Source organism: Solanum pennellii, chromosome 6 (genome assembly GCF_001406875.1).
Source record: "Solanum pennellii chromosome 6, SPENNV200".
Lineage (NCBI taxonomy): Eukaryota > Viridiplantae > Streptophyta > Magnoliopsida > Solanales > Solanaceae > Solanum > Solanum pennellii.
Window position 1 is genome coordinate 58,816,588 of NC_028642.1, and position 14,535 is coordinate 58,831,122.

Consider the following 14,535-nt stretch of genomic DNA (forward strand, 5'->3'; position numbering starts at 1 on the left):
CTTTCTATAACCACTCTTCCTTTCTGGATGAAAATTTCCCATAATTACCACGATACTAACATACAATGCATGTTCACATAATCAACACTTGAAAAACATGTATACAAAAAATTGCATGTGTGAATTTTGACTAAAGTATATTTACATTTTGACAAATATATCCTCACCCGGTAGCCGGTAGATAGTTACAAATTGACTGTAGTAAATTTATCATTTTATTTATATATAAAATAGATGAATTAAAATAGTTGAAATTTAAAAAAAATTAAACTTTTATAAAGTAATTAATCGAAGGAAAACTATGTAAAAAAAATATATTTTTTAAATTTATCGAAATGAATCAGTACAACTAAAAAAATATAAAAATGAACGAATAAGTAGGGATATTCTTTGCCTTGTAACTTTTTAGAAAAAACAAATTTATAAAGTAGGTAGTAACTGAGAAAACGTGAATGCAGATAGCCACGTGTCATATGTATAGTGATCGGAAGAAGAGGTCAAAATTAAAACAACCGGTAACTACCCATACAGACGTCAGGAGGAAAGTCATGCTTCGTTCGCCGAGTGGACATATTTGTAATTCTCAACTCCTTCGAAATCCCATAAATGTAGGTGAAGAGTGACAATGCCCCGCTTTAACAGAAAGACTCGTATTCGTCACAGTACAAAGAGGAAATAAATGCTAGGGAAAAGGATCGGACTTCAAAATTCGTCCAAAACTCTTCCTGCTTTCACATTGCCCACTGCGAAGACATGCATAACTGCATAAGAGCAATACGATTACACGTAAATAGCCATTAGAGGAATAGGTTTGTTTGATCACACTCATATTCAGCTTGATCGGAGGATATTTTGTTTATAAACTGTAGTTGATTCATTTGTTTTGAATGGCGGCATCGAATGGGAGTGAGTTTTTTGATTTAGATGTGGAGGCACAAAATGAGAGTTTTGGTCGGCGGTCGAATGCGGAGTCTGTGGCGGAAGACGAGAATGAGTTGATGTGGGCAGCGTTAGAGAAATTGCCCACGCGGAAGCGAACGAATTTCGCTTTGGTGAAGCGGAATGAGACGGATTCTAGCGTAGGGAAGACTCATGACACCGTCGATGTGAGAAATCTAGACCGGAACACTCGACAGCTTGTTGTCAATAGAGCAATGGCGACTACTGCACAGGATAATTATAAGTTGCTTGCCGGCGTAAAAGAGCGCCTCGATGGGTAATTTTCAACTCATACACTCTCTCTATTGGTGTTGCCAATGTGTATACAACTCTGCATGCATCTAATGTGATTCAGATTTCTTTTATTTGAAGTCAATTATTTTAAAAGGATTTTTTCTGTAGATACAGGAATCGCAATGTGTGTTTCATATTCTTTATTTCTCTTCTTTGATTAAAAAAAAATAAATTGTGAAAAATTTCTACAAGTTTTGCTGCTTGATTCGTGGACTGGTGAGGTCCCAGTTTTATGAAACTAACTCACTTTTAGTGGGCAAAGTTGAATCGAGCATTAGGCCGTGGGCCAACCTGAGTTTGTTAAAAACGAAAGTTAATGAAATGCATGGGGTTGTCTTTATAATATTTTGACAATTCTCCAATTGTTGAGCTAACTTTATGAAACGTGAATTAAATTCAGATTTCATATCATCCTACACTAAAAATTACACATGCACATGCACACATGCACTAGATAGGCATGAAAGAACTAAAAAGGCTCACATATGTATGATTTTCTTATAAGACTTGTGTAACCTTCTTTAATTTGAGCTATTTTTTGCAGCCTAAATTGTGACCAGGACTTAACTTTACTGAGTTTGAGTTAGGCTAACTAACCCAATACAAAATAAAATAATGCTAGATCACATATATAATACAAAATAAAAGTTATAAACTGTAGATAAATAAATAGACAATGAAGTTAGGATATTTGCAACATATAATAAAATCAGAATAGTTAACGTAACTACTACTAATCTTGAAGTTGCAATGCTCTTAAAAATTATTAGATCACAATTCACATAAACAAGAGGCATGAAAATTACTAGTACAATTTTATAGTCTATGCATCTAACTTAGAGCTAGGAAAATTTATATCATCACTACGTAAAATAACAGTTCATGCACTTGAATTAAATTTAGAAGAATAAAATTGAACCTGCAGAACTATAAAATTATAAATAATAGAATAATATTTTTTTTCTAGATTAGTCTTGATTAACAATACTAATCCTTAAATTATTTTTTTAATTACTGTGTGCATGTTTCCAATGAAGTAGATTTAATTTACACAGTTGTTATTAGATACTCTGTTTGTGGCGAGGAACATCATTGTATGGATTTTTCCTTTTTATTTGATATAATAATAATGACATGAATTTAGATTCATTCAGTAGACACAAAATAATTGTAAACTAGTAGATTATAAAGTATAAACTTGTAGTCTACTCGTAGATGACATAATCTTAAGGAATTAAATGTAAAGTAGCGTTCTCAGTATTCTTTTTGCTAATTTTCATAACTAGCAATATTAAAATTTTTACCTAATTAATAATGGCTGAAAATTTTCATTATGGAAAAAGTGTGGGATTGGAGATTCCGAAAGTTGAAGTTCGATATGAGAACATAACACTCACAGCAAACGTGAATGTTGGCTCCAGAGCTTTGCCTACTTTGGTGAATTCAGTCCGTGATGTCATCGAGGTAAATCATTCAATCCTACAACTAATTCTCTTATATTATTCTTTTAATGGTGGTGTCCAGGCCAATTTTCTCACACTTTAAACTAATTTCGTGGATACTTCCACCTGCCACGAGCAATAGGTATGAGTAATTTTGTCCACCAAGACTTTTCAACCACTTCACTTTACTGACCACTTGGCCACACCAAGTCTCTATGTTATTCTTCTACATTAGACTGTAGCTTATGATAGTTTCTCTAAATGTACTTTTATGAATTACAGAGTATATTGACTGGACTAAGGATATTCCGTCCTAAGAGAAGCTCTCTTACCATTTTGAACGACGTGAGTGGTGTTGTGAAACCTGGGAGGTAAGCTTTCTTTCTTTTTTTTTTCTTACTTCTCATAACTGCCTTGTGTTTGAAAGAAGTGTTGCTGTTATGTTGGTAGCTTTTAGTTATATATGTAACAAACATATTTCAAAGTTGCTATTACCTTCATAGGTGCTGTAAGTCTGGAAGGAGGAATCGTAGTAACTCGGTTGGTTGACCACCTAAACATTCACATTTCCCCTTCCCTACCCCATTTAAAAAAAAAATCGAAGTCTGGAAGGTTATCCAGCCTGGATGTTATGTCGCTGGTTGATGGAATCGATAGTTCAAGATGCTAGAACAGAAGAATTGACCGCTGGTTAGGGGATCAACTAGCTTGGAGCAGTAAGATGTAGTAAGCGGGAAAACAATTCATCCAATGTAGGAATATCAAACTAACCAAAACCTGGTCCCACAGTCAAGTTCACCGGGATAGGATCAGTAGTGGTTATTTTTTCTTTGAAAGCCGGTACTGGCTTGATCAATGTTGGACACTAATGTGTACGATACTGCACCTTCTGACAATTTATACTACTTATCTAACCGAAAATAAATAAATATATCATGTACTGAAAGTAAAAACAGCTTAGTCCAACATATTCAAATATACTCCGCAACTTATGGTTAGAAGTAGTTAGATTGCCAAACAGTTGCGTATAATGAAACATTGTTTTTATTGCTCTTACTAGGATGACACTGCTACTTGGACCTCCTGGTTCTGGTAAAACTTCATTGCTTTTAGCTCTTTCAGGGAAGCTTGATAATAGCTTAAAGGTAAGTACCAGCCTTTCTCTTGTATTACCTTTGGATTCATAATCCTTGTCTTCCTTAATAGATGTTGAGTTCTTCTAAAAAGATTCAATGGTTATACAAGCTCTTTTACTGATTTATATATCTGACATTCAAGATAATTATCTCAAATCATCATCTTGGGAACATAAGTAATTCCAAATCTTTTTTAAGCGGCCTAATAACATATCTCCTTGAAATGCTGTGTAACCAGGGCATTAAAAGGTATGAGGTCTGGGAATATTGCAAAAAGAGGCAAATATGAATCCTGATCAGATATTGAGTAGTTTGTTAGCTTAATTTAACGTGATGTCTTTTCTTTGATAATTTCACTGCATTGCCTATCCTTTCTAACTTGCGCCATGTATTTAATTACCTTCACTTCAGTTTATTTTTTCAAGAGGATCTCCTGGAAACATTGTGTCCCATTGAACTACAATAATAAAAAAGAATACCAAAGATAATTACATAACTCTTGGTTACAGAAAAAAGGGATTATCACGTATAATGGACATAAGCTGGATGAATTTTGTGTGCAAAGAACTTCAGCTTACATAAGTCAGACAGATAATCATATTGCTGAGTTAACTGTAAGAGAAACTGTAGATTTTGCTGCTAGATGCCAAGGTGCAAGTCAAGGATTTGGAGGTTTGTCTCTAAACATTTTCACTTCATGTACTTGACCAGTTTTCCTTTTACAAGGCATGGGTTTCCTCTTTACTTGTGCAGATATCTGTCACAGCTTTCGTGAAATCTTTCATATTTTAATTGTAATGCGAGTATCATTTAGTAAACAGATGTGTTATGCTGCACAATTAAGCTTGCTGAACCATGTTATATCATTGTACTGGTTGTTTATTTTTATCTGGTTATGTTCTCTCTACATTTATACTTACTATTATGAGCTGTCTTTGAAGAAGAAAAATGAAGTAAGCAGAATCCGTTCGCATAAGCAAAAAAATCAAAGTCCTTCCCTGCTCCCCCAACTCAACTAGAAAAAAAGAAATCAAAATCGAGAGACTGTATCTGACAACCTTATGTCTTGAATAGAAACAACACAAAGGGAAAAGATGCCCAGGAAATCACTTCCTAAACAAAAGCTTAGGAAATATATAGAACTAAATAGCAAAATGTGCTAATTTCTGGAAGTTAAGATGTTATCACTTCTTCATTGTTATTTGACAATGAAGTAGATAAAAGAATAAAAGGACTATTGCAACATTTTTTTGTGAAGGTTATAGAGAAATATGATAAGACCAAAGCAAAATGGAATTGAATGTATAGGTACTTTTGGAATTCCTCTGCTGTTTTTGGGCATGTTATTAATGAAGCCTTTTATCTAGTTCCATAACTTAGTCTAGTGGTGAAATATATGTAGGAGCCTTAGCTAATACCTTGCCACACCCAGGGCGTATTCTGTGGACAAATAAGTAGTGTGTTAAGACTTGAGAGCATTAAGTTTCCAGATATTATCTTCCTAATCTATTTTAGAGCAAAGGCAAGTATGTTTCTTATCATGCAATTAGTGATTGATATATATCCCACTTTGCCTGCTTAATCAGAACCAATTAAGGTTTATCTAATATGACATAACATCTTTCATTCCCAAACCTGCCCTGTTAATTTCTTTTGCAGAATATATGAAAGACCTTGATCGTTTAGAGAAGGAAAAAAATATACGTCCAAACTCTGAAATAGACGCATATATGAAGGTTTGATTTGAGTTTCTCTATCTACCAGGCTAGTTCACCCATGTTATATGGTATCTCATGATGTTTTATGTCATTTTCATGTTGGTATCTGTTGCAATCAATAACTGGTCAGGCATCTTCTGTTGGTGGTAAGAAGCACAGCGTGTCTACAGATTACGTCTTGAAAGTTCTTGGTTTAGATGTATGTTCAGACACAATTGTTGGCAATGACATGATAAGAGGAGTTTCAGGTGGACAAAGGAAGAGAGTTACGACAGGTATATCCTCACTCTCTTTAATAGTTCTGGTTGTAATGAGCAAATATTGACCTGCAGAGATTATTTATAATTTTGGTGTTAGTTTTAAGGCAATGAAAGTAACCTATGCATAAATTTTGTTTGTTTATGAGCTGGCATGTTTCCTTATAATAGTTGGGGTGCTTGAACTAAGTGAGATAGCCTGAAATATCTGAATTCACCCATCAGTCTTTTTTTTCTGGACGAGTGAAGGGAGAAAAATGTTGCTACATAAACAGTTGCTAATAATGGTTTCCATACACAGGAGAAATGATTGTCGGGCCCAGGAAAACACTTTTCATGGATGAAATATCTACTGGACTTGATAGCTCCACGACGTACCAAATTGTCAAGTGCTTAAGAAATTTTGTTCATTTAATGGATGCAACATTGATGATTGCCCTCCTTCAACCTGCACCTGAAACTTTTGAACTGTTTGATGATCTGGTATTACTCTCTGAAGGATATGTCGTGTACCATGGTCCCCAAGCAGATGTTATTGAATTCTTTGAATCATTAGGATTTCGATTACCGCCCCGCAAGGGCGTTGCAGATTTCCTTCAAGAGGTACTTTTCATTTGGTGCTTTATAGCCCCAAGGTGTATTTGGTACTTTAACTGGTCTCTTCGCAGGTTACCTCAAGAAAGGATCAGGCACAATACTGGGCTGATAATTCCAGACCATATGAATTCATTCCTGTTCATGCAATTGCCGAAGCGTTTAGGAACTCCAGATATGGTCAGGATATAAAATCCTTCCTTTCTACTCCATATGATAGATCCAAAGGTCATCCCTCAGCTCTATCTACGACAAAGTATGCTATTCCCAGATGGGATCTCTTTAAAGCTTGTTTCGAGAGAGAGTGGCTTCTAATGACTAGGCATAGCTTTCTTTATATCTTCAGAACGTTTCAGGTATGCCTGTAAAGTTTACATTCTCTATACCAATATGATTCACATTTTTTTCATTTTCTGCCTTCAATTTCAAAATTTAAAAGGACGTAAAATGAGACTTTTGTTCCTTTTTTTTTTAAAAAAAGTATTGGTCTTTCTGTTTCACCTACTCATTATTTACACATCTAAATTTTATTTTAAATCTCCAAGCTGGTCAACTAAGACTCATCTAAATTCGGTCAAGGGATTTCTCATGAAGATTCATCATTAGAGGCGGAGCAAGATTTGAAGTTTATGGGTTCTAAATTTGCACCGAATCCAATAGCTTGTTTTAATTTTTGGCTTTGCAATTTAATATTTATACATATTTAATAGATTTTATGATACGAGTATACTCTCTAAGCAAAATCTATTGGTTTTATCTGAACCCGTTGCTAATATTGTAACTCTGTCCATCGTGAAGTTCGATGATTGAGAACGCGAGGGCGAAAACTATCAGTGTATTTGAGCTGTTAGAGAGTTGAAGTCTCAATTGTACCTCGTACTCAAGTGTGCATTTGGTCCTTCAGGCCAGTATAGAAGTGGATGTATAAATGGAAGCTTCCAAGAACTTGTCATTTGTGCCACTTCCAATTGTTCAAATGATTTTGATAAGTTCATCAAGTTATTTCTTAGACTCCATAGCAGCTCCTCCATCCATAGCTTCTTAGATTCAACATATTTATAGAGTTTTTAGTCTCTTAATTTTGATGTATCACAGACTTTTCATACATGTGTTTACAGGTTGCTTTTGTTGGATTTGTAACATGCACAATGTTTCTAAAAACAAGGATACATCCCACGGATTTGATGAACGGCAACTTATATCTTTCTTGTTTGTTTTTCGGCTTGATTCATATGATGTTCAACGGATTTTCGGAACTGCCTCTCTTAATATTTCGCCTCCCAGTCTTCTATAAGCAAAGAGATAATATGTTTTATCCTGCATGGTCATGGTCCTTGTGTAGTTGGATCCTGCGTTTACCTTACTCTGTAATTGAAGCTGTCGTATGGTCTTTTGTTGTGTACTGGAGTGTAGGTTTCTCACCTGGTGCTGGGAGGTATGTTCGGTTTCTGTTATCTTCTTCTTCTTTTATATTCTTTTGGATAATTGGAGTGTTTGAGTTTTTTTTTCACCAGACATACAGACAAGGCTACAGTAGATTGTTTATCCTACTTATATCCCTTTTTAAATGTTCCAGGTTTTTCCGCTACATGTTTACACTCTTTGTAGTACACCAGATGGGAATGGGTCTCTTTCGATCAATAGCTTCTATTGCACGAGTTTTGGTTGTCTCAAATACATTTGCATCAGCTGCACTGCTGATCACATTTTTATCGGGCGGTTTTATCGTGCCAAAAGGTAAGGTTGCACTTTTCTTTAGTTTGTAGCAGGAATTCATTTATTGAAATGGAGTCTCTATCCTTGCAGATATGATCAAGCCATGGTGGGAATGGGCCTTTTGGATTTCACCATTGACATATGGACAACGAGCTATTTCAGTTAATGAATTTACTTCCACACGATGGATGCAGGTGTGCTCTCTATACTGTGGAAAGCTGGATGTGTTAGTCATAGATAAAACAAATAAATGGAATGAACAGTAATATATTCTAGAAGCTTAATCGGTCGGATCATTTAAATTGAAATTTTGTAGAAGATAACCATCGGAAACCAAACTCTTGGGAATGCCGTTCTGCGATCGCACAGCCTGCCAACAGCTAATAGCTGGTATTGGCTGGGAGTAGGTGTTTTATTGTTCTACATTTTGTTTTTCAACGCTATTCTGACTCTTGCCTTGGCTATTCTCAACCGTAAGTGATATTGAACTCTTATAGTATAGATTTAGAATTGCCAACACATAGTTACCAGTATTTACTTGACTTTGTTTTTCTCTTTTTTTTTTCTTTCAGCAATAAGAAAATCTGGGGCAGTTGTCTCACCAGAAGCAGTGGGTGCAGATGGTAAATTATCCCCTCTTCTCATGGATGAATGGAATGTGTACTTCTTACCCATTTATGATATGTTTGGCAGGAGGTAGTAAGACTTCTGAGTCAAATGGGGACCCTGAGCCAGCGATGACTAAAAAAAAGGGGATGATACTGCCATTCCAACCACTGGCAATGACTTTCCATAATGTCAAATACTTTGTTGACATGCCAAAGGTATCTATACTGGAATTTTTTTACCTGTACATGTTGAACCGTATCATATGTAGCAGAAGACATGTACTATTTCAGGAAATGAGTTCAGAAGGAATATCTGAAAAGAAGCTGCAACTACTGTCGAGTGTTAGTGGAGTATTCTCTCCCGGTGTTCTTACCGCATTGGTTGGTTCGAGCGGAGCAGGAAAAACCACATTGATGGATTGCCTAGCTGGAAGGAAAACTTCTGGATATATAGAGGGTGACATTAAGATATCAGGATACCTGAAAAAACAAGAGACTTTTGCTAGAGTTTCAGGATATGTTGAACAAAATGATATACATTCTCCTCAAGTCACAGTTTATGAATCCCTATGTTTTTCTTCTTACCTGCGTCTTCCCAAAGAAGTGAATAAGGAACAAAGAGAGGTAGTAGCAACTGGCTTGCCGTTTTACTTTTTTATCTTCTGAACTTCAATATGTTTGATCTTTCGGATAAAATGCTAAAACCCATTTGATTTCCTTATTCTGCAGGAGTTTGTTAAAGAGGTAATGGATTTGGTGGAACTTGACTCTCTAAAGAATGCTTTGGTAGGCTTGCCTGGAAGTTCTGGCTTATCAACAGAACAAAGAAAGCGCTTGACAATTGCAGTAGAACTTGTGGCAAATCCTTCTATAATTTTCATGGATGAGCCTACATCTGGGCTTGATGCACGAGCAGCAGCCATTGTAATGCGAACTGTTCGTAATACTGTAGACACTGGCAGAACTGTTGTTTGCACAATCCATCAGCCAAGTATCGAAATTTTTGAAGCATTTGATGAGGTATGTTATCAATGCATTTGTATAATAGATAAGTTACATGACCGCCAGGGCATCCGCTCATGTGATGTTACAACATGTAGCTTCTTCTTATGAAACGTGGAGGACAAGTGATATATGGGGGGAAGCTTGGGGAGAAGTCACAAACTATGGTTGACTACTTTCAGGTACGGGCTTGTGCCTCCACCATTCACTTAGTATAATTAATTCAACTGTGCTCGATTTTCAAGAGATACAAAGTGTGTGTTACAACTTTAAAATCAAGAGGGAGATTCTTCTAGCTCTTTTCTTGGTGCAGAGGTGTTGGGATGCCTCACTAATGTTTCTCCACATTCCACTGCTTCACCGTCAATTTTAATCTTGAAGTAGTTACTACTAATTTAATTATACAAGATATTTCCATAGTGGTCTCTGTATATAGATTGTTCATGTGTTGATGCAGTTGAAATCTGATTGTACTTATAAGGAAACAGATAGCATTTTCCTTATTGAAGAGTTCAATTATATGGGGCATAGTTCCTATATTTTGGTTACTCACTTTTCAAAAGCTATTGTTCATGCTGCACGTGTTTGTGAATACATTTTGTAGAGTATTCCTGGGATACCCCCAATTCCTAGTGGTTACAATCCGGCAACCTGGATGCTTGAGATAAGTACGCCCGCTGCTGAAGAAAGGATGGGAGAAGATTTTGCAGTAATATACAGAAATTCTGAGCAGTTCAGGTGATCTTAATAAATGTCTTCATCACCTGAAGTATACTATTTATTGCTCTCTTCATTTTTCCTTTATTGACAATTTGTAGAATTTGTATCTCTTTTTAAAATTAGGGGAGTGGAGGCCTTAATTAAGCAACTGAGCGTCCCGCCTGAGAACTCAGAACCTCTAAAGTTCACCAGCATATACAGTCAAGGTGCATTTTCTCAGTTTAGGATCTGTCTCTGGAAGCAAAATCTTGTGTATTGGAGAAGTCCGACTTATAATGCTGTTAGGTTGTTCTTTACAACGTTGAGTGCTCTGATTCTCGGTTCTATATTTTGGGATGTCGGTTCAAAAAGGTAACTTTTCTCTTATGAAATATCTAGAGCAAACTATTGAATAATTCTTTCAGTCCTTATAAAGCAGACACAGTTGGTTGCTTGTTATATCCAATGTAAATGTAGAACAACTTCCCCTACATACTCTTTGCTGGGGATTCTTCAAGAAGGATAAATGAGAACAGTACAAGATTGCTGCTCTTTTTTCTTTTTTATTTAATGATATAGAAGTAACTTCTATGGACAAAATGGCTGGATTGCCAGATTGAAAGAGCAGAACTATGCAAAATAACATAGTGGGAGAAAACCAGCAAGTAAACTAGCAATTAGAACCATTCTAAGGTTTCAGTTTCCAAACATGGATTAAATATTAGAGCCTTGATTGTATCAATTTTATGATCAATTCTCAAATTATTAACTGGGGCAGTACACTTGAAATGATTCCACAGGGACTCCACTCAAAATTTGTTCGTTGTTATGGGTGCGCTTTATTCTTCATGCTTGTTCCTGGGGGTCAATAATGCTTCTTCTGTACAGCCAATAGTTGCCATTGAGAGAACAGTTTTCTACAGGGAGAAGGCTGCTGGAATGTACTCTCCTCTACCATATGCAGCAGCTCAGGTTAGCACATTCACATCAAGTACATCTTAATTGCTTCGAGTTGCAACAGATATAATAATCATATGTTGGTATTTTTTGAACTACTCAATTAGATGGTATATGAACTGCTTTTAGAAGAGATAATGAGACTGTTTACTAATACCAACTTCTTCTTTTTGGCAAACAGGGGTTAGTCGAAGTTCCATACATCTTCATGCAGACATTACTATTTGGAATCATTTCATATTTGATGATCAACTTTGAAAGGACAGCTGGTATGAACCTAAGGAATTAATTTTCATGATCAACTCCATATTTTCTTTGCTTTTGCTATCCTTAATTCTTCAAGTAATGGGTTCATCTGCCATTATGGTTGTTTTTTCTAGAAACCGTTCTGCTGAATGTTACGCTGAAGGATTACATCTGCTTTTCTATGGAAGTGTATTTGTGTAACATGTCAAAGACCAATGTCGCATATATCATTTTCTGATGTTTTGCAGGAACTTACCATACATTCATATTCTCTTTTTATGTAAAGCAGTAGTTGATTCACATGCCTAAATATTTAGAGTTCCAAAAGCAGTGGGCAAAATGTGATCTCCCTTTTCGTTTTGCAGTGTGCAGCTTTTATCTGTTTATTTTGATTCATGGATTTGCTTCTTTAGTAATTACTGCAGTTTATGTTGAGAAATTATTAAAATAATCCATGAAAATGCAGTAGTGCTTCTTGCATGAAGGTAAGCAATTTAGGTTTGGATTTTACCCAGTGAACATTCTGTTTATCTCTAGGAAACTTGGTAACACTAATTAACATGTTAACCAATAAATAAAGATGCATATGTAACCAATAGCCATTGGAATCTCAGCCCTTTCTATATCAATGAAAATTAGTTGAGATGTACATCTTTCCTCCTGACATTTGGACCATTAACTTCAATTCATGGATTTAATATGCATCTCTCTGTTGCTACTCGTTTTGAATTCTGATATGTTATTACATTATTCCATGTTCTCCCTCATGAACTGTGCTCATAGCAACTAAGTTGAACTCCTTGCTGTTTATACTTGGTTGTCAGATAATCTAACTTGTGGTTTTTCTGGTATTATGCAGAAAAATTTATCCTATATTTAGTGTTCATGTTTCTGACATTCAGCTATTTCACCTTTTACGGTATGATGGCTGTTGGTCTTACGCCAACTCCACATTTGGCTGCTGTCATTTCATCTGCATTTTATTCGCTGTGGAACCTCATGTCTGGCTTTCTTGTTCCAAAACCTGTGAGTACTATTTTCCTCAGCATACACTCATCATAAACTACAGCAGTTTTGTGTGCTTAAGAAAATTATTGTTCCAATTTCTTTTGTCTGCTTATAGGAATTAAGTTGGGGACTATTGGATATATACATGCACACATTTGTAGGCAAAAGAGTGTAAATAATATTAAGTTCACTCTCTTGAGTACGTTCTTAGAAAAGAGATGTTTTGGATGATGAAGCGCCATATTAGCTTCCCAATAATATTTTGTGTGGAGTCCATTTTAAATAATATATTTTAATCAACCTAAGTTTATTTGGTAAATTTACTCGTATTTTATAATTCCTGTCCTAAAATCACCTAGTTTTATCATCTTTAATGCACAGGTGATCATGATTTTGAGAAGTACGTAATAATTTCCTCCTTAGAACTGTTGTAAAAGAAGTAGTTGGACTCATTAAGTTAAAATTCTGGACCTGCCTATGGCTTATTGCATTAGAGCATGTTTGTTGGAATTCCGCAAATGTATTAAGTGTAGTAGATTGCATGGTTTTTTTGGATCCTTTTATGATAATTTGCATTTTCTTTCTCTATCTTATGAAATGTAGAGTATCCCTGGATGGTGGATATGGTTCTACTACATCAGCCCAGTGGCATGGACGTTGCGGGGCATTATTAGCTCTCAACTTGGCGATGTTGAAGAAATAATAACAGGACCTGGATTTCAAGGCACTGTGAAAGAGTATCTGGAGGTCAGTCTAGGTTTTGGACCTGGATGGATTGGGTGGTCAGCTCTCGTACTTATTGGATTTTGCTTGCTCTTCTTCACAGTCTTTGCATTATCAGTCAAAGTTCTCAACTTCCAAAAAAGATGATGACATTGTAATTTCTTTTTTTTGGCATGAGTAGATTGCTGATCTTGAAAAGCCCTACATGATGAATAAATCTGCACTTTGTATTCAAACTATGAACTCATCTGGATAAGGGGTTTTGCTTTGTAGTAGACAAATTTTTACTTTACACATGATAAGAGCAGGGTATTGCTTAAACAGGATTAAACACATGGAATGCTTCCTTCACTTGTTAAATGATAATTTCTTTTCATTGTCACTCGAATTTCTGCAGGGGATAGGATAAATTCATTGCCTTCCATCTTTTTTGAGTCAGATGTTTCTTGATACTAAATTCATATTCATTGTCACAATTAAAGTAATACGAATGCCTTGATACGTTATTCACTGATTTAAACTTCAAAATCCGCTTTTGTACATAGTCACATTTAGGTAACTATTACTCCAATCCTAAATGAGCAACTTCTTTGATCCGTGCCATTACCATCCAGATGTAGAGCCATTGCTTCGTCTATGGGTTTTGCAACTTCAGAACCCTTAAATTCGAAATTCTATCTTCACCTCTATTGACACTTAAATTCAAGTTGATACCTATTTTGATAGATTAATTAGGAGAATACAACCCAAAGGATTGGTCTCAAAATTCTATCTACACCTCTATTCACACTTAAATTCAAGTTGATCGGCCTATTTTGATAGATTAATTAGGAGAATACAACCCAAAGAATTGGTCTCAAAATTCTATCTACACCTCTATTGACACTTAAGCTCAAGTTGATCGATCTATTTTGGTAGATTGATTAGGAGAATATAACCCAAATGATTGATCTCCTATGTATGTGGGAGAGTCCGTCCGTCTATAAATACATAATATTTCTCTTTTTAATCGATAAAGAATAATTGACACAATAAATGAAGCATCCAAACTGCTTCTTTGGGCCTCACTTTACTGCTAGTTCAGCTTTTATATAAGTTGGACTATATTTTGTGCCCAATTAAATTTAAAAGATATAAATGTAGATTGAATTAAATAACATGTTTATGTATAATATATTAATACTTTTTTTTAATAT

At 35.5% G+C, this 14,535-nt stretch overlaps 1 protein-coding gene across 1 annotated transcript; it reads left to right on the plus strand.

Annotated features, from left to right (window-relative positions):
- Positions 1 to 887: 887 nt before the first annotated feature.
- Positions 888 to 13,721, plus strand: LOC107021828 (ABC transporter G family member 31-like). The gene is made up of 24 exons (XM_015222547.2): positions 888 to 1,216; positions 2,577 to 2,697; positions 2,958 to 3,046; positions 3,736 to 3,820; positions 4,321 to 4,483; positions 5,471 to 5,547; positions 5,660 to 5,804; positions 6,088 to 6,389; positions 6,455 to 6,736; positions 7,499 to 7,815; positions 7,957 to 8,117; positions 8,187 to 8,290; positions 8,413 to 8,569; positions 8,669 to 8,719; positions 8,790 to 8,920; positions 8,996 to 9,328; positions 9,434 to 9,724; positions 9,805 to 9,888; positions 10,311 to 10,444; positions 10,550 to 10,777; positions 11,206 to 11,377; positions 11,544 to 11,631; positions 12,468 to 12,634; positions 13,220 to 13,721. The coding sequence occupies exons 1-24, from the start codon at positions 888 to 890 to the stop codon at positions 13,484 to 13,486; spliced, it is 4,278 nt and encodes a 1,425-aa protein (XP_015078033.1). The 3' UTR covers positions 13,487 to 13,721.
- Positions 13,722 to 14,535: the final 814 nt, after the last annotated feature.